This window comes from Bufo bufo, chromosome 2 (assembly GCF_905171765.1).
Source record: "Bufo bufo chromosome 2, aBufBuf1.1, whole genome shotgun sequence".
Classification (NCBI taxonomy): Eukaryota; Metazoa; Chordata; class Amphibia; order Anura; family Bufonidae; genus Bufo; species Bufo bufo.
In genome coordinates this window covers 766,015,512-766,035,501 of record NC_053390.1, presented here as the reverse complement: position 1 = coordinate 766,035,501, position 19,990 = coordinate 766,015,512, and the positions used below count along the sequence as shown (strand labels likewise).

General features: G+C 45.2%; 1 protein-coding gene across 3 annotated transcripts in view; it reads left to right on the top strand.

The window, feature by feature from the left end:
- LOC120990315 overlaps positions 1-19,990 on the top strand; it is a 459,898-nt gene that overhangs the window by 125,685 nt on the left and 314,223 nt on the right. For all 3 annotated transcript variants that reach the window (XM_040419046.1, XM_040419047.1, XM_040419045.1), the window contains exon 7: positions 19,387-19,532. In XM_040419046.1, coding sequence (XP_040274980.1) covers positions 19,387-19,532 — 146 coding nt within the window. The remainder of the gene's footprint in view (positions 1-19,386; positions 19,533-19,990) is intronic.

The following is a 19,990-nucleotide window of genomic DNA, read 5'->3' as shown; positions in this document are numbered from 1 at the left end:
CCTAGCGGTGAGGCCTAGTGTCTTTCCCCTTCCTTCCTGATTGTCTTTTGGTGTTCTTCCCTACTACATCCGTGACATTATCCCAAGCCGATACCGCCATTTTTGTTCTGATCTGTGCAGCTATGGATACTATGTCTGCACTGGTCGAACAGATGCAGAATCTAACTTTGGAGGTAGCAGACCTCCGCGCAACTGTCTTGCAGATTTAGAGTCCACAGGCTGCTGGTTCCGGTGTTGGGTTCCAGGCCTGTCCTGAACCGAAGGTGGCTCTCCCGGACAGGTTTTCCGGGGGTAGTGACAATTTCATTCGGTTCAGGGAGTCATGTAAATTATACTTTAAGCTGCGTCCATACTCTTCTGGGGATGAGTGTCAACGTGTGGGTATGATTATTTCATTGCTTAAAGAGGACGCCCAATCTTGGGCTTTTTCTCTGCCGACCGGATCACTGTCCCTCCGGTCGGTAGATGAATTCTTCAGAGCCTTGGGTCTCATCTACGATGACCCAGATCGGATCTCTCAGGCCGAGACCAAGTTACGGAGTTTGCGGCAGGGAGATCGTTCCGCGGAGACCTATTGCTCTGAATTTAGGAGATGGGCTACCGATACTGAGTGGAACAATCCTGCTCTCCGCAGCCAATTCTGTCAGGGTCTCTCTGAGAGGCTGCAGGACGCGTTGGCCTTTCATGAAAATCCTGAGTCATTGGAGGCAGCTATGTCCCTTGCTGTACGTCTAGATAGACGCCTGAGGGAGAGATCTAGGGGTCCTCACCTTCAGGACGTACTGTCCAATAAGGGTACTGCTTCCTTTGACACTTATGGTGGAGAGACACTGGTAGTTGCGCCTTGTGATGAGCCTATGCAGTTAGGAGGAGCTACTCCTGGAAAAAGCTTGGGTCATGTGAAAGGAGTCTGCTTTTATTGTTGCAAGAAAGGACATTTTGTGAATATTTGTCCGTACTTGCAGCATCAAGGTGTAAACAAAAAGAAAAAACCTTTTAATCTTCAAATTACTATTGGTGGTGTGGATGGGAAGCAAGAAAACCTACATTTGTCTTTTACTGGTAGCACCCGTTTTCTCCTGACTGCCGAGGTGGCGCTAGAGTCCAAAACTGTGAAAATCAAAGCATTTATCGACAGTGGGGCAGGAGTTATTTTGATTGATGGAGAGTTTGTACGCATTCATGGGTTGACTACTAATGCATTAGAGAAAAAAAAAATTCTGTCTTTGCAATTGACTCAGCACCTTCTCACCCAAAAATGTCTGTCGCAGGTAGTGAATGACATTCATTTAAGAGTGGGTGATTTGCATCAGGAATCTATCTCCTGTTATGTATTGGAGGGTCTGCCTGCTCCGTTGGTGTTGGGCTTACCATGGTTAAGCAAACATAGCCCTAACATCGACTGGCAAGCGAGACAGATTCTCGATTGGAGTGATTTTTGCATGGACAACTGTCTTAATGCATCATTCTCTATGGTGACCACTAAAACTGTACCCTCGTTCATTTCAGAATTTTCTGATGTTTTCTCTGAGAGTGGTAATCAGGAGTTGCCTCCGCATCGGGAGTATGACTGTCCCGTCAATCTTATTCCCGGAGCTAAATTGCCCAAATCTTGGTTGTATAATCTTTCGAAACCCGAAAGAAAGGCCACGCGAGAGTATATTACCGAGAGTTTGGCAAAGGGACATATTAGACCATCCAAGTCCCCGGTGGCTGCTGGGTTTTTCTTTGTAAAGAAAAAAGATGGTACCCTGAGACCATGCCTGGACTTCCGTGAGCTCAATCGTATTACCGTCCGTGATCCTTACCCCCTTCCTTTGATTCCGGATTTGTTTAGTCAGATTGTCGGTGCCAAGGTGTTCTCTAAGTTGGATCTGAGGGGGGCATATAATCTGGTAAGGATCAAGGAGGGGGATGAGTGGAACACCGCATTTAATACCCCCAAGGGTCATTTTGAAAACCTGGTCATGCCCTTTGGGTTAACCAATGCTCCTGCGGCTTTTCAACACTTTGTCAATGACATCTTTCATCATCTGGTGGGGAGGTTTGTCGTTGTATACGTTGATGACATAATAATTTATTCGCCTGATATAGAGACTCATCAGGATCATGTGAGACAGGTGTTACAGATCCTAAGAGAGAATAAGTTGTATGCTAAGATGGAAAAGTGTGTATTTGCTGTACAGGAAGTGCAATTTCTGGGTTACCTGCTCTCATCCTCAGGTTTTCGTATGGATCCCGAGAAGGTTCGTGCCGTGTTGGACTGGGATCGACCCGAAAATCTGAAAGCGCTTATGCAGTTTTTGGGGTTTACCAACTACTACCGTAAATTTATCTTGAACTATCATCGGTGGTTAAACCTTTAACAGACATGACTAGGAAGGGTGCAGATATTTCTGTCTGGTCTGATGCGGCATTACAGGCCTTTTCTGCTGTGAAAGAATGTTTTGCTTCGGCCCCTATTCTGATGCAACCGGACGTGACTCAGCCATTTATTGTTGAGGTTGATGCGTCCGAGGTAGGGGTAGGAGCAATCTTGTCGCAAGGTCCTTCACCTAGTAAATGGCGCCCATGTGCATTTTTCTCAAAAAAAACTCTCTACTGCTGAAAGGAATTATGATGTGGGGAATAGGGAATTTCTGGCCATTAAGTTGGCGTTCGAGGAATGGCGGCATTGGTTGGAAGGAGCAATTCACCCTATTACAGTAATTACGGATCACAAGAATCTGGCCTACCTGGAGTCGGTTAAGCGACTGAACCCAAGGCAGGCCAGATGGTCATTGTTTTTCCCCAGATTTAACTTCATCGTCACTTACCGCACTGGGGTTAAGAACGTCAAGGCGGATGCTTTGACGCGTAGCTTTCCTGGGGGGGGGGTGAGTCTAATGACCCTAGTCCCATTTTATCTGAAGGGGTAGTCATATCCGCTCTTTATCCTGATCTTGAGGCCAGGGTGTTGGAGGCACAGGAGGATGCTCCAGACTCTTGTCCTCCGGGGAAGTTGTTTGTTCCCTCCGAATTACGTCACAAGGTGTTTGAGCAACATCACTGTACGGTGCTTGCTGGGCACCCTGGGAGCAGATCGACTGTCGATCTCATCTCTCGCAGATTTTGGTGGCCGGGGTTGCGTAAGTGTGTTGAGGACTATGTGTCCGCCTGTGTACCTGTGCACGTGCTAAGGTAACACATACTCGGCCTTCCGGATCTCTGCTTCCATTGCCCATCCCGTCCAGACCTTGGACCCATTTGTCCATGGATTTTTTCACGGATTTACCGAATTCTTCGGGAAAAACTGGTATTCTGGTGGTTGTAGATCGTTTTAGTAAAATGGCACTTTATTGCATTACCTAGTCTACCCAATGCTAAAACTCTTGCACAGGTGTTTGTCGACAACATCGTGAAACTACATGGCATTCCCTCTGATGTGGTGTCCGATAGGGGGACTCAGTTTGTTTCCAGATTCTGGAAAGCGTTCTGTACTCGTCTGGCTGTACAATTGTCCTTCTCTTCGGCTTTTCATCCTCAGTCGAACGGACAGACGGAGCGCACTAATCAGAATCTGGAGACTTACTTGAGATGTTTTGTTTCAGAGAATAAGGAAGAGTGGTCTTCATTTTTGTCGTTAGCTGAGTTTGCTATAAATAACCGTAGACAGGAATCCACTGATAAGTTGCAGTTTTTTGGGGCATATGGGTTCCATCCACAGTTTGGTACATTTTCTGGTGCTCAAAATTCCGGCATTCCTGAGGAGGAACGATTTTCCTCTTCTTTGTCTTCTATTTGGCGGAAAATCCAAAATAACCTGAAAAAGATGGGCAACAGGTATAAGCATGTGGCTGACAGGAGACGTATGAGTGGTCCGGACCTGAGAGTGGGTGATTCTTTGTGGTTGTCTGCAAGAAACATTAAACTTAAGGTACCTTCTTGGAAGTTGGGCCCAAGATTTATTGGTCCATATAAGATCACTACCATTGTTAACCCTGTAGCCTTCCGTCTTGAACTTCCTCAGGCATTGAAAATCCATAACGTGGTAAAGAAATGTGTCGAACCTGTTGTTCCATCCTCCTTGCCTCCCGCTCCTGTCATGGTGGACGGCAATTTAGCAGGATTGTGGACACCCGAGTTCTCCAGAGATCCCTCCAGTATCTCGTTCATTGGAGAGGGTACGGACCAGAGGAGAGGATGTGGGTTCTAGCGACCGATGTTAATGCTAGTTGTCTGGTGAGAGCATACCACAGAGCTCATCCTGATAAGGTCGGTCCTGGGTGCCCGGAGGTCACCCGTCGAAGGGGGGGTACTGTCACATCTGTGACAGGTCTCAGAAGGTCTGAAAGATTATCTACGCATTAGTGATCTGACAGCCTCTTTTGGTTTAAGTTTTGGATCATGTGACCTTTACCTCGTCCTATTTAGGCCTCTTTCACACTACCGTTTTTTTTTTCGTTTACCGGGCCGTTTTTTGCGTTCCGTATATGGTCCGTATACGGAACCATTCATTTCAATGGTTCCGGAAAAAAAAAAAAAATATGTACTCCGTATGCATTCCGTTTCCGTATTTCCGTTCCGTTGAAAGATAGAACATGTCCTATTATTGCCCGCAAATCACGTTCCGTGGCTCCATTCAAGTCAATGGGTCCGCAAAAAAAACGGAACACATACGGAAATGCATCCGTATGTCTTCCGTATATGTTCCGTTTTTGCTGAACCATCTATTGAAAATGTTATGCCCAGCCCAATTTTTTATATGTAATTACTGTATACTGTATATGCCATATGGAAAAACGGAACGGAAAAACGAAATGGAAACACAACAGAAACAAAAAAACGGAACAATGTATTTGTGAAAAACGGACCGCAAAACACTGAAATAGCCATACGGTAGTGTGAAAGAGGCTTTAGTCTGACTTTTCCTATCACTCCTTGCTTGGGATAGCTTCATTTGGTCTTGGAAGAGCTGGAGAGTGGTTCGTGTTGAAGTCCTGTTCATCCTTAATCCTCTGAAGTTAAGTGTTATGCTTGTCGTGTTTTGTATTTCCCCCCCCCCCCCCCCCCCGGTTGTTTACTAGGCCTCAGTGAGACGCTTGTTCCTTCACCAGGGAAGGAACGGGTGGTTCTGCCCTGTCATTATCTTTAGGGCATCTGAGGGTCACCAGGGTTTTCTAGGTTCCCGTGTATGGGTATCTCTACCATCGAGAGGTGCCCATACGGATAGGAGTTAGGGCCAGGAGCAGGGTTTTATAGGTGGTGACCCTTTTCCTTCCCTAGCGGTGAGGCCTAGTGTCTTTCCACTTCCTTCTTGATTGTCTTTTGGTGTTCTCCCCTACTACATCCGTGACAGATAATTGGCAAAATCTAGTAGCAGCTCTGGGACTAGCCAGTTTGACGCACATCCCTTGCCTGGATCATGTGCTGAATTTGGTGGTGCAGAGGTTCCTTAAAAATTACCCCGATATGTCAGAGCTGCTGCAAAAAATGCGGGCCGTGTGTGCGCGCTTTCGGCGTTCTCACCCTGCTGCTGCTCGCCTGTCACCGCTGCAGCGTAACTTCGCCCTTTCTTCTCACCGCCTCATATGCAATGTGCCCACAAGTTGGAACTCCACCTAGCACATGCTGGCCAGACTGTGCAAGCAGCAGCAGGCGATAGTGGAGTTTCAGCTGCAGCACGCACGGGTGAGTCGCTCTGCGGAGCAGCACCACTTCACCACCAATGACTGGGCCTCCATGCGAGACCTGTGTTCCTTGTTGCGCTGTTTCGAGTACTCCATCAACATGGCCAGTGCCGATAATGCCGTTCTCAGTGTTACTATCCCACTTCTATGCCTGCTTGAAAAAACGCTTCTGGCGGAGGAGGAGGAAGTGGGATCATTTCATAGGGTTTCCGGCCAGTCATTCACAAGTGGCTCTGAGGGTGGTTTCCTGCACCCACAAACGCCAGGTACACAAATGTCCAGCCAGGGCACAGTTCTGGAGGATGACGAGGTGGAGGATGGGGAGGAGAAGATGGAGGAGGAGGAACCATGTTCACAGCAGGGTGGCACCCAAACTAGCTCATGGCCATCACTGGTGCATGGCTGGGGGGATACAGAGGACACAGATGATACATCTCCCACAGAGGACAGCTTGTGGCGCACATGAGTGACTCCATGCTGCAGTTTTTCCGCAACGACAACCAAGTTACCCACATTCTAACTTGTGCTGATTACTGGGTGGCCACACTGCTTGATCCCCGTTACGAGGACAACGTACCGTCCTTAATACCGTCACTGGAGCGTGATCGTAAGATGCGCAAGTACAAGCGCATGCTGGTAGACGCGCTGCTGGTGGCATTCCCACCTGACAGCGTGGGCCCAGTGGAAGCACAAGACGAAGGCAGAGGAGGAGGAAGAGGTCGCAAACGCAGCTGGGGCACCACCAGCACCTCAGAAGGCAGCGTTAGCATGGCCGAAATGTGGGAAAGCTTTGTCAGCATGCCACAATAACCAGCACCACCAGCTGATATGGAACGTCTTGGCAGGAGGCAGCATTTCAGCAACATGGTGGAGCAGTATGTGTGCACACGCCTACACTTACTGAATGACGGGTCTGCCCCCTTCAACTTCTGGGTCTCCAAATTGGGCACATGGCCTGAGCTTGCCTTTTATGCCTTGGAGGTAATGGCCATGCCCTGAAGCAAGTGTATTTTCTGAAAGTGTGTTTAGCAGGGGGGCGTTATCACAGACAAGCGCAGCCGCCTGTCCACAGCCAATGTGGACAAGCTCACGTTCATTAAAATGAACCAGGCATGGATCCCACAGGACTTGTCCGTACCTTGTGCAGAATAGACGTGTATACCGGCCTTACCCAGCCATTGTTATACTACAGCGCAATTGCTCATTGTTGTATTTTGGATATTTCCCACTGTTTTGGAGTGTACCCTAATTTAAAAAAATAAAAAATTAATTAAAACCAAAAACCACTGTTGGCTACCTCGTCCTTCTCTACCGCTGCTTCCACCTACACCGCTACGTCCACCGCCTCCTCAAACTCCTACTCCATATGGACCTCCACCTCATAAATCAAGATAATTTTTTTTTATTTGTACGTACTTTATTTTATGTCATTTCACTAATTTGTCTGTTACATATTCGGGTGAAATTCACCAATTTTTGGGTGTGATATACCCCTGCTCTACCTAGTAGACAGGTAAAAAAAAAACTAACTTGTCTGTTACATTTTTAGGTGAAATTCACCAATTTTTGGGTGTAATTTGTGGCTGTGATATTTGTGTTACATTCTCGGGTGAAATTCACAAAATTTTGGCTGTGATATACCCCTGCTATATTTAGTAAACAGGTACAAACATTTCATTATTTTGTCTGTTACATTCTTGGCTGAAATTCACCAATTTTTGGCTGTGATATACCCCTGCTTTACCTAGTAGACAGGTAAAAACATTTCACTAATTTGTCTGTTACATTCTTGGGTGACATTTGACCATTTTTGCCGTGATTAAACCCCTGCTCTGCATAGGTGACAGGGACATAAATTTCAAAAAATCATTTGTTACATTATCAGGTGACATTTTACCAATTTTGCCGTATACAAACCCCTGCTCTGCATAGGTGACAGGGAATTTAATTTCAAAAATTCTTCTTTAATTGACGCGCGCCACCTTCTTTACTTGTAAGCTACGGCTTCAATAATTTGTCCCACTTTTCCGCTCGATCAACATTTAATTTCATCCATTGACCTCCCTTGGATGAGGTATCTCTTTCTCACGCTCCCTCTCTGGCGTGGAACCCTGATTCTCCGATAACCGTGATCAACATGGTAGGCTCAGAAAAGAATATCGAAAGTTGATAGAGAAGATATCCAAATGAATGGTGGACGTCACAGGGACATGCGATCAGGCAGAAGTTAGCTAGAGTCAACAAAGCGGCAGCAGGGCCTCTCCTGTCTAACGTTTTAGGGGAAAAAAGGAAAAAATATGTCATAAGTACCATTTAGCGGTAAAGTTACATTGAACTGTGATTGTTATTTCTTTTATTGGGATTTATTAATAGGAAAAAGAATACGTCTTAATTGCCGTTCTGCAGTGAATTGTGATTGTTATATTTCTTTTTTTGGGGTGTATTATTAGGGGGGAAAAATGAAAAAATATATGTCATAAATGCCCTTCTGCAGTGAAGTTACATTGTATTACAGCCATTTACACCCTGTATTAATAGGAAAGATACGTACGTCCTATTAGCCATTCTGCGTTGATTTTACATTGTTTACCTTTTTTTGGGGGGTGTATTAATAGGGAAATTTTTTTTTTTTAAAAATGCCGTTCAGTGGTGAAGTTACATTGTACTACAGCCATTTACGAGGTGTATTAAAAGGAAATATACGTACGTCCCATTAGCCGTTCTGCGGTGAATTGTGATTGTTATATTTCTTTTTTCAGAGTTTATTAATAGGAAAACAAAAGGAAAAAATATATGTCTTAATTGCCGTTCAGCGGTGAAGTTACATTGTACTACAGCAATTTACGTGTGAAATTGCAAGGAAATATACGTACGTCCCATTAGCTGTTCTGTGGTGAATTGTGTTTGATATATGTCTCTTTTTGGGGTTTATTAATAGGAAAAAGAATATGTCTTAATTGATCTTCTGCGGTGAATTGTGATTGCCATTTTTTTTTGGGGGGGCGGTCATTTATTAATCAGAAAAAAAAAATATATGTCTTAATTGCCATTCAGCAGTGAAGTTACATTGTACTACAGCCATTTACGTGATGTATTAAAAGGAAATATACGTACGTCCCATTAGCCGTTCTGCGGTGAATTGTGATTGTTATATATCTTTTTTTGGGGTTTATTAATAGGAAAAAAAAGGGAAAAAATATATTTCTTAATTGCTGTTCAGCGGTGAAGTTACATTGTAATACAGCCATTTACGTGGTGTATTAAAAGGAAATATATGTACGTCCCATTTACCGTCTTGCAGTGAATTGTGATTGCTATATATTTTTCATTTATTAATCATAAAAAAAAAAAATATGTCTTAATTGCCATTCAGCAGTGAAGTTACATTGTACTACAGCCATTTACGTGGTGTATTAAAAGGAAATATACGTATGTCCCATTAGCCGTTCTGCGGTGAATTGTGATTGTTATATTTCTTTTTTTGGGGTGTAGTAATAGGAAAAAGAATATGTCTTAATTGCCGTTCTGCAGTGAAGTTACATTGTACTACAGCCATTTACAGGGTGTATGGAAGGGAAATAAACCTACTTCCTATTATCTGTTCTGCGGTGAATTGTGATAAAAAAAAATTGGGGGGGGTTTATTAATCCGAAAAAAAAATATATGTGTTGATTGCCATTCAGTGGTGAAGTTATATTTTACTATGGCCATTTACGTGGTGTATTAGAAAGAAAGATCCATACATCCCTTTAGCCGTTTTGCGGTGAATTGTGTTTGATATATTTCTTTTTTTAATAGTAATAGGAAAAAGAATACTTCTTAATTGACGGGAATTTATTAATCAGAATTATTTTTTTTTCTTAATTACAGTTAAGTAGTGAAGTTACATTGTACTACAGCCTTTTTTGGGGGGTATTATTTTATTTTAAATTCGTTATTTTATTAGACATTATGTCAGACAGACAAATGACAGGCCCTTCAAAGGAAAAGGGCAATGGGCAAAATGTTTCTGTCGCATGCAGCAGAAGAAGGGGGGGGGTGACAGCAGGAATCGCAGCGAGATGCTTGAACTCCGGGTGTCATCTAGCGGTCGTGCCTTGACCAGCAACCCAGCGGTGCTTGAATGGTTGACCCGGTCTTCGATTTCATCGCAAGGGACAACAGACACCCCCAGCCAAGAGTCGGTGGGTTCCTCTGACAAGACGCTTAGTTGGCATGGCCTGGGAGCAGGCCCTGTGCCCCCACCTGTCCTGAACCTTCCTCTGTCATTTTTAGTTCCCTCAGTGTGAGAAGTATTATATGCCATAGGCTCGGCTCCACTTTTCAGCGAGGACGAGCTACTAGAGGACAATCAGCAGCTACTGCCCAGCCAAGATCTGAAAGAGAGATCCGCCGCTTCCTCCGGTAGGCGGGCAAGTAGTGATGATGAGGGGGCAGGTGTTGCGAGCGGTCAGGCTTCTGGCCCTGAGACCATTGAAGGGGACATCCGTGACATGCAGACAGTAGCGGATGATGATGATGTAGCCGATCACACTTTGGAGCCGGGTGAAGAAGGGGCTTTATCACCATCATCAGGAGAAGAGGGTGGCAGCTTGCACGTGAGGCAGCGGCTGAGCCAACAGGGTGGTAGCGTGGCTGTAAGTCAGCAGGGTGGCAGCAGTGGGAGGTCGGGAGCCAAACGTGCCCGGGGTAGACCACCCGCTTCGCAGGAGCCTACCGGCCCGGAAAGTGGCCCAGAAAGTGCAGGGGTTCACAGAGGCAGCGGCAGCAGGCAGTCAGCTCGGAGTGTTGGGGGAAAAATGCCATACTCGGCGGTGTGGCAATTTTTTGTTAGGCCGCAGGTAAACATAGCCATTTGCAGAATTTGTGGGCAGAATGTGAAGCGTGGCAAGGTTGCCAATGTTGGCACCACGGCCCTACGTCAACACATGCAGCGTCACCATAAAGTGGCCTGGGAGAATTGTGGCTCCGATGTGGTGGTCCAGCCTGTCGCAGCAACTGCTGCATCACCCAGTGGCATGCACCCCATTTCATGCAGTCAAGGCTCCACCACCTCAGCCGAAAGGAGCTGTCTGTCCTTCCCATCATCTGCTGGTCCTGATGCTCCTGCCCCTTGTCAGTCATTCCGTCAGCAATTGATCACCGAAGCAATTGCCAAGAGACAACAGTATGCGTGCCATCTAGTGATGAGCGGCAGGGGCAATATTCGAATTTGCGATATTTCACGAATATGTGGTAGAATATTTGCAAATTCGCTATTATTTCTTGATTGTGAAAATTGGCAATGTAATTTGCGCATAATGCGCTCGCAATACAGGCGTGGGTCACTATAGCTACATTTTTCAAGCTACTAGAAGTTTCCTTAGACTGAAAAAAATGGTTGGCATGGCAGAATATTACATTAGCTTTATATGCAGATAGAGTGCTCCAATATATTCGCGATTGCGACATCGGCACTAATGATGCAAATATTTTGGCGCAATACGTGCAACTTCACATTTTAACAGGTCTAACTACATATTAGTGATTGGTGCACTAAGTATTGTTGTGAACTTGTGACATCACAGTACTATGTATGTATGTATGTAGCATGCATACAAACATGCATACATACATACAGCACTATGTATGTAGCATGTATGTATGGACAGCAGAACCTATTAGCTACACTATATAATATCACTATCTAAAGGTACTTTCACACTAGCATTTTTCTTTTCCGGCATTAAGTTCCATCCTAGGAGCTCTATACCGGAAAAGAACTGATCAGTTTAATCCACATGCATTCTGAATGGAGAGCATTCTGTTCAGGATGCATCAGGATGTCTTCAGCAGTGATGGCCAGTTCGCATTGTTCGCCCGCGAACACATGCGGGCTGCCATCTTTTCTCACAAGTCCGGCGAGGCACAGGTAAGCCCTTACCTGTGCCTGCCCTGCGAGCCGGTCTAAAACAAATGCGGTCAGCGGGAGCAGGCAGTTCCGAGAACAGCCGCCAGGGGCCTTCATCGGGCTGTTCTTGGAACTGCCTGCTCCCGCTTACCGCATTTGATTTCAGACCAGCTCGCGGCGCAGGCACAGGTAAGGGCTTACCTGTGCCTCGCTGGACTTGTGAGAAATGATGGCAGCCCACATGTGTTTGCATGCGAACAATGCGAACTGGCCATCACTGGTCTTCAGTTCACTCTTTTTTGACTGATCAGGCAAAAGATAAAACCCCAGCTTGCTACGATTTTATCTCCAGCCAAAAAAACTGAAGACTTGCTTGAATGCGGATCCGGCCATGCTCAGACCGAAAAAAAGGTGAAAAAAATAAATGTCGGATCCATTTTTCCAGATGACACTGGAAAGACGGATCTGGCATTTCAATGCATTTTTCTGACTGATCAGGCATTTTTAAGACTGATCAGGATCCTGATCAGTCTTACAAATGCCATCAAATGGCAACTGCTTGCCGGATATCTGTCTCAGATCTGCAAAATACTATATTTACTGGCTGCTGGGGATGTTCTTATATATTAAAGGGGTAGGCAACTTTCCTATTGGTTGCTAGGGATGTTGCTAAGCTCAGAGAAAGACATTGCTGCCTTCTCATTGGCCCACAAGCAAGAAGGTAGGTTACTTATGAAAAAAAAATCTAGAATATTCTAAATTACGAATATATATCACTATATTCTAAATATCCGCAAATTCTCGAAGTAACGATATTCGCAATTAATATTCGCGATTCGAATATTTGCGCCCAACACTAGTGTACTCATCCAACGATGCAGAAACTGTACGTGCTCCTGGCCAAGTTGCTGGCGCTGCAGTCCCTCCCTTTCCAAGTGTTGGACTCTGCACCTTTCAGAGAACTTATGGCTTGTGCCGAGCCGAGGTGGAGAGTCCCAAGCTGTCATTTCTTTAATAATAATAATAAAAATTATTTATATAGCGCCACCATATTCTGCATCGCTTTACAAATTCATAGGGTTCATGTACAAAACAAAAGTAACTGGCTAATATGCAACTAAAACACTAGGAGTCAGAAAACTGCTTGCAAGAGCTTACAATCTATGAGGAATTGGGGGTGACGCATAAGGTAGTTGATTGTGATAAGGAGGATTTGAGCCATTATTGAACTGACAGGAGTGGTGCTGGCTGATCTGCTTCATGTTTGGGACTACTAGAGGATTTCTTTGCAAAAAATGCAGTACCAGCCCTGCACACATACAGTACAGACCAAAAGTTTGGACACACCTTCTCATTCAAAGAGTTTTTCCCCTCCCCACGACAGCACCTTAGAGAGATGGCTCCGCCCCAGGACAGGAAACCTGCAGCATAAAAAGGTGGAGCCGCTCTCCCACCTCAGTGAGGTTTCCTGTCCTGGGTTGTCGTCCTAACCTGGAAGTCCCGGGAGATGCTGGAGGGTTAGCGGCGATGTGTTGTACCTGCCGATTATTCCTCACCCACAGGCGTCGGGGGGCAGGATGCCGGGGACGGAGATTCTGGAGGCAGAAGGTGTCGGTCCCTCAGGCGAGGAAGACCGCACCAACGGATTGAGTGTGGCCAGAAGGCCCCAGGTTGCTGCAGATCAGCCGGGACGCCACCGGAAGTGACGTCCCGGCAGGAAGAACCATGCGTTCCACGGTCGGGCACTTCCGGTCAGGTGACCGGAAGTTCGGCAGCCCGGCAGTTTTAAAACAAGCGATTCAGGTAGGAGTGTGCCTGGGTTATTTGGACGCCGGTGTCTGGATTCAGAGTGCCAGAAAGTGGACCAGATTCTGTTCCAGTGCTATCTGTGGAGTGGTGGGTCTGCAGGAGGCTGTGTATCTCTCAGGTGAGAGCAATACTTAGTGGCAGAAGGTAACTTGACAATGTTTCATCAGTACAGGTTTTTCCTTCATTATGGATGAAGAGAGAAGGTCTGAAAGTGCGGATATTGAGATCCTGCCGCCGGTATTGTGAGTCCTAATCTCGGTCCTTAAAGGTTATAGGCTGTTCCTTAGATTTGGGTATCTTCCTTTTTTCTTAGACTGTGCCTAAGAAGGTGGTGGCCAAGAAAAAGAACAAGGAATGCCCTATCTGTAGATGTTCGCTGTCTTCTTCTTCTTACGCTAAGAAGCTCTGCCAACAGTGCATTGAGAAGACGGTGGCTGAGGAGACCCCGAGTCTTCTGAAAGATCTAAGATCGATCATGTCAGAAGTTAAAAATACCCTGAAAGCCGGTAGGAAGAAGAAGAGAGCGGTGAGGCAGGAGTCTGACGTAGAATCGGAGGATAGTGATTCTCTCTCCGGGAATGAGGATTCTAATGATTCATCCTCTTCTGAAGATAACACTAAAGAAGGGAAGTTCCTATTTCCAGCAGAGGATACGGACAAATTGTTAAAGGTTATCCGATCTACCCTGGAGTTGGAGGATTCCAAAGAGGATAGATCAGTAGAGGATGTCGTGTTTGAGGGGTTTACCGAGAGGAAGCGCAGATGTTTCCCTGTCCATAGATCTATTTTGGCGGTGATAGAAAAAGAGTGGAGAAAACCAGATAAAAAACCATTCATTTCTAAGACATTTAAACGGAAGTATCCCTTTGAGGAAGAGGCTTCCACATCTTGGGACAAGGCCCCGAAACTGGATGTAGCCATTTCTAAGATTTCTAAAAAATCCTCACTGCCCTTTGAGGATATGGGATTTTTAAGGGATCCCTTAGATAAAAGAATAGACTCTTCCCTTAAGAACTCGTGGGAATCTGCTGCGGCGGCTTTTAGGCCTAGCATTGCTGCCACTGTGGTTGCAAGGTCTATGTCACTGTGGTTAGATAGGCTAGAAGGGCAGATTAGGGATAAATGCCCTAGAGAGCAGTTACTAGCATCTTTACCAACTTTCCAAAAAGCCGCAGACTTTATTGCGGATGCCGCAGTGGACTCAGTAAGGCTGGAAGCTAGAGCCGCTTCCCTTTCCAATTCTGTGCGACGTGCTTTGTGGCTTAAAAATTGGAAAGGGGGGGATATGCCGTCCAAGCTGAGATTATGTAGCATCCCCTGTGATGGCCAGTTTCTTTTCGGGTCGGAACTTGACTCCCTACTCAAAAAAGCGGCGGATAGAAAGAAAAAATTTCCCCAGGAATCTTTTACTCAGTTCAGGCAGTATAGACGGCCCTTTCGAAACCAGTCTAGATTTCAAAGTAAGAAGCAGACGGGGGACAGAGAGCAGGAAGCAAGGCCTAGATCAGGAAATAAAGGCTTTTTGTTTAGATCAGCCGCAGCTCGTGCGGGAAAAAAAGGAAAACAATGACGCCATGATCCCGGTAGGAGGAAGATTAAAATTCTTCCTTCCTGCTTGGGAAAAGATGGCAGGAAAATGGTTGATAGGTCTTCTGCGGGAGGGTTTAAGGTTGGAATTCCTGAGATCCCCCGCAGAAAGGTTTGTGATTTCAAGATTTTCTCTTATTATGCTGCAAGAAATAAAAAAATTGATAAGCAAGAAGGTGTTAATTCCTGTCCCAGAGTCAGAGCTAGGGAAGGGTTTCTATTCCACCCTGTTTCTAGTGAAGAAACCGGATGGGTCATACCGGACTATAATAAATCTCAGATACCTAAACAAGTTCCTGAAACCCAGAAAATTCAAGATGGAAACTATCAGGTCAGCGATATATCTTTTATCCCCAGGCTGTCACATGGCGGTTCTGGATTTAAAAGATGCTTACCATCATATTCCGATTCACCCAGATCACCAGAGATTTCTCCGGGTAGCCGTAAGAACGGAGGCGGGTCTTCTACACTATCAGTTCCAGGCACTTCCCTTTGGCCTTTCCATGGCGCCTCGGATCTTTACCAAGGTAGTAGCGGAGATGGCCTCCTTCATCAGAAGGGAGAACATCACGTTTTTGCCTTACCTGGACGACTTTCTGGTGGTGGCCCAATCTCGAGCGGAGTGTGTCAGGGCTCTGAATCGGGTGATGGAGGTACTTCAGTCCCAGGGGTGGCTGTTAAATGTTCAGAAGTCCAGGATGGAGCCATCAACAAACCAGATTTTTTTTGGGTCTGGTGTTAGATTCCAGACGGGAAAAAACTTTCCTCACAAATGAGAAGGTAGCTGGGGTTCAGAGAAGAATTCACAGGGTTCAGTCAGGAGAGGCCCTATCGGTAAGGAAAGCTATGTCCCTGTTAGGAGTTCTAACATCCTGCATGCCAGCGGTCCAGTGGGCGCAGCGACACTCTCGACAGTTGCAGGGAGATATCTTGGCCGCCTCGAGACGGGCAGGGACGTCCCTGGAGTCAGGTATAGAGTTATCGGTCAAAACGCTTTCATCCCTAAATTGGTGGAAGGAAGTAGAGAATCTGACTCAGGGACTTCCCTGGTCATTTCCAGAACCAGTAGTGGTGACTACAGATGCCAGCTCCTGGGGATGGGGGGCTCACGTGGAAGATCAGAATTTTCAGGGAAAGTGGTCCCAGGGTCAGAGACGGTTTTCATCAAATCGAAAGGAACTGAGGGCGGTTTTGCTGGCCTTGAGAGCGGTTCTTCCTTTGATCCAGAACAGACATGTGAGAGTGATGTCCGACAATCGGACGGTGGTCGCATATCTCAATCATCAGGGAGGAACCAGGTCAGATTCCTTACAAAAGGAGACGAATTGGATTTTCGAAGAGATAGAGGGGAGAGTGCTTCATCTCTCGGCCATTCATATCAGAGGGGTCGAGAACAGGCTACGTCAGGGGGAGTGGTCTCTGAATCAGAAAATATTTTCCCAGATAGTAAATTTATGGGGTCTGCCTTCGGTAGACATGTTCGCCACAAGGGAAAACAGAAAGGTACAGAAATTCTTCTCCCTCAGTCCGGAGGAGATCCCATCTGGGGTCGACGCCTTCCTCCAGAGATGGGACTTTCCTCTAGGTTATGCCTTTCCCCCGCTACAATTGATTCCTCTAGTGATAAGGAAGATCAGATACGAAGGGGCAAGAGTAGTTCTGATAGCTCCCTTCTGGCCCAACAGGGTGTGGTTTTCCCTGTTGAGAGCCATGTCGATTTCGGATCCATGGATCCTGCCAGGAATTCCAGACCTATTGTCACAGGGCCCAGTGTTTCACCCGGAAGTAGAGTCTCTGCATCTTTCGGCATGGAATTTGAGAGGTCATTTCTAGCTAGTCAGGGATTTTCTAAGGAGGTCATTTCCACTCTAATGAAAAGTAGGAAGGAGGTGACTAATATTATCTACGCGCGGGTCTGGAGAAAGTTCCTGTCCTTCATAGGCGCAGTAAAAGTTTCCTGGCCATTAGAATTTTCAGTGGTTCAGGTGTTGGATTTTTTACAAAAGGGATTGTCGCTTGGATTGGCAAAAAGTACACTACAAGTGCAGGTGTCAGCTTTGTCGGTCTTAGGGAGAAGGAGTTTAGCCATGGACCCTTGGGTCGTTAGGTTTTTTAAGGCACTGGATAGGATTACCCCGGTAGCAGGTCCTAGATTTCCTCCCTGGGACCTTAACCTAGTATTGAATGCCCTTACTAGACATCCTTTTGAACCTCTAGTCTCTTGCTCAGTTAAAATTCTTTCCCTTAAGCTAGTTTTGCTAGTGGCCTTAACGTCAGCCAGGCGGGTTGGGGAGATTCAGGCCCTCTCCATTAATCCCCCTTTTATGTCCATTAGAGAAGACAGGGTAGTCCTCAGACCAGATCCTGTTTTTTTGCCGAAGGTCCCTTCTAGGACAAATAGGGCTCAGGAGGTAGTTCTTCCAGCTTTCTTTTCAGAACCAAAGATGACAGAGAGAAGGAGCTGCATTCCCTTGATGTTAAGAGGTGTATTTTGCAGTACCTGGATGTGACTAAGGACTGGAGAAAGTCTTCCGCCTTATTTGTCCTGTTCGGTGGGGCTAGAAAAGGTAATACAGCCTCTAAGGCATCTATTGCCCGCTGGATCAGAGAAGCTATATACTTGGCGTATTCAGTATCCGGGGCGTCTCCCCCTGTCTCTGTGAGGGCTCACTCCACAAGGGCGGTGTCCACTTCTTGGGCTGAGAGGGCCAGCGTGTCTATTGAACAGATCTGTCGGGCTGCGACCTGGTCTTCTCCGTCCACCTTCTATAAACACTATAGGCTTCAGCTTGACTCTATTTCTGACCTTCTCTGGTACAAAAGTCTTGAGCACTGTCTCCCACCCTGAGGATGATCTCTGAAATCTCTCTCTAAGGTGCTGTCGTGGGGGAGGGGAAAAATGATGATTACACTTACCGGTAATCGGATTTTCCTGACCCCACGACAGCACCTCTTTATTCCCTCCCTGTTGGTGTAAGGTTGTGTGTTCACGGGTGTTGCAGAATAAAATAAAAATAAAATAAAATAAAAAATATGTAATAACTAAACTAACGTAAAGGGGAGTCCCTCTCATGCTCTGGAAACTCACTGAAGTGGGAGAGCGGCTCCACCTTTTTATGCTGCAGGTTTCCTGTCCTGGGGCGGAGCCATCTCTCTAAGGTGCTGTCGTGGGGTCAGGAAAATCCGATTACCGGTAAGTGTAATCATCATTTTCTTTATTTTCATGACTATGAAGGCATCAAAACTATGAATTAACACATGTGGAATTATATACATAACAAGCAAGTGTGAAACAACTGAAAATGTCATATTCTAGGTTCTTCAAAGTAGCCACCTTTTGCTTTGATTACTGATTTGCACACTCTTGGCATTCTCTTGATGAGCTTCAAGAGGTAGTCCCCTGAAATGGTCTTCCAACAGTCTTGAAGGAGTTCCCAGAGATGCTTAGCACTTGTTGGCCCTTTTGCCTTCACTCTGCGGTCCAGCTCACCCCAAACCATCTAGATTGGGTTCAGGTCCGGTGACTGTGGAGGCCAGGTCATCTGGCGCAGCACCCCATCACTCTCCTTCATGGTCAAATAGCCCTTACTTTCAAAGTTTTCCCAATTTTTCGGCTGACCGACTGACCTTCATTTCTTAAAGTAATGATGGCCACTAGTTTTTCTTTACTTAGCTGCTTTTTTCTTGCCATAATACAAATTCTAACAATCTATTCAGTAGGACTATCAGCTGGGTATCCACCTGACTTCTCCTCAACGCAACTGATGGTCCCAACCCCATTTATAAGGCAAGAAATCCCACTTATTAAACCTGACAGGGCACACCTGTGAAGTGAAAAACATTTCAGGGGACTACCTCTTGAAGCTCATCAAGAGAATGCCAAGAGTGTGCAAAGCAGTAATCAAAGCAAAAGGTGGCTACTTTGAAGAACCTAGAATATGACATATTTTCAATTGTTTCACACTTGTTTGTTATGTATATAATTCCACATGTGTTAATTCATAGTTTTGATGCTTTCAGTGTGAATCTACAATTTTCATAGTCATGAAAATAAAGAAAACTCTTTGAATGAGAAGGTGTGTCTAAACTTTTGGTCTGTACTGTACATAAAATCCCAACTGTATTTTTATTGAGTGTACATTACTCTATAGCTTGCTCTCAAGGTACACATTCAATATACTTCTTATTCAATTTACAATATTTATTAAAAACAATATTGAATGGCTGCCTTGACATCCAACTAATTTCCATTTAATACTATATTTTTCCCAGCAGCAGTCACTGGAGGGGAAATGTCTGGCCAGCAGGAAATTCACATTTTAGAAGACCAACCCAAAGTGGCTGCCTTCAGTTTAGATTATGTTTGGCTTGTCGTGTTTTCACATCATTAGAGGTATATTGTACATAAAATCTCTAATTTATTTCTTACAGGAAAAGTTTAGATCAAAGCTATGACTCTACAACAAAATGCATCATACATCTGAGATATGGGACTGTTTATCAGATAAAAGTGGATTATTTTAGCAGTGTAGATTTGAAACAACAATTGTTTGAATTCGTCTTATTGAGCAGAAATGGTAAGTGGATTATTATGTTGTTTTTTTATTTTTATTTTTTCATTTGAAACTTGCTTGAATAGTGTGTTAATTCACATCCAAATGCCGAAAATTAGTCTAACAGGAGACATTTATCAAATCAGATATGTTTTGTGGCTTACAAAAGTCACAAGTCATGGCAACTGTGCCGGATTCTGCAACATTTATGTCAATTTTTGCAACATTTGGTATTCCTCACCACTTTTCAAAGTCATCTTTTTTAAGATTAGACCTGGATTAGAACAGAAGTCCAAAAGATACGTGATTTCGAGAAACTTAGATGGACACTGGCGCAGAACTTGTCAAAGTATAAGGATATCTGGGACTCATGGAATAAAAATTTGACTCCAGAGAAACACTTGCAGTTGCTTTCTGATTCAAGTATATGATTCTAGTAGAGTAACAAATGATAAAGTATCTCCATTGTAAGATACTTATTC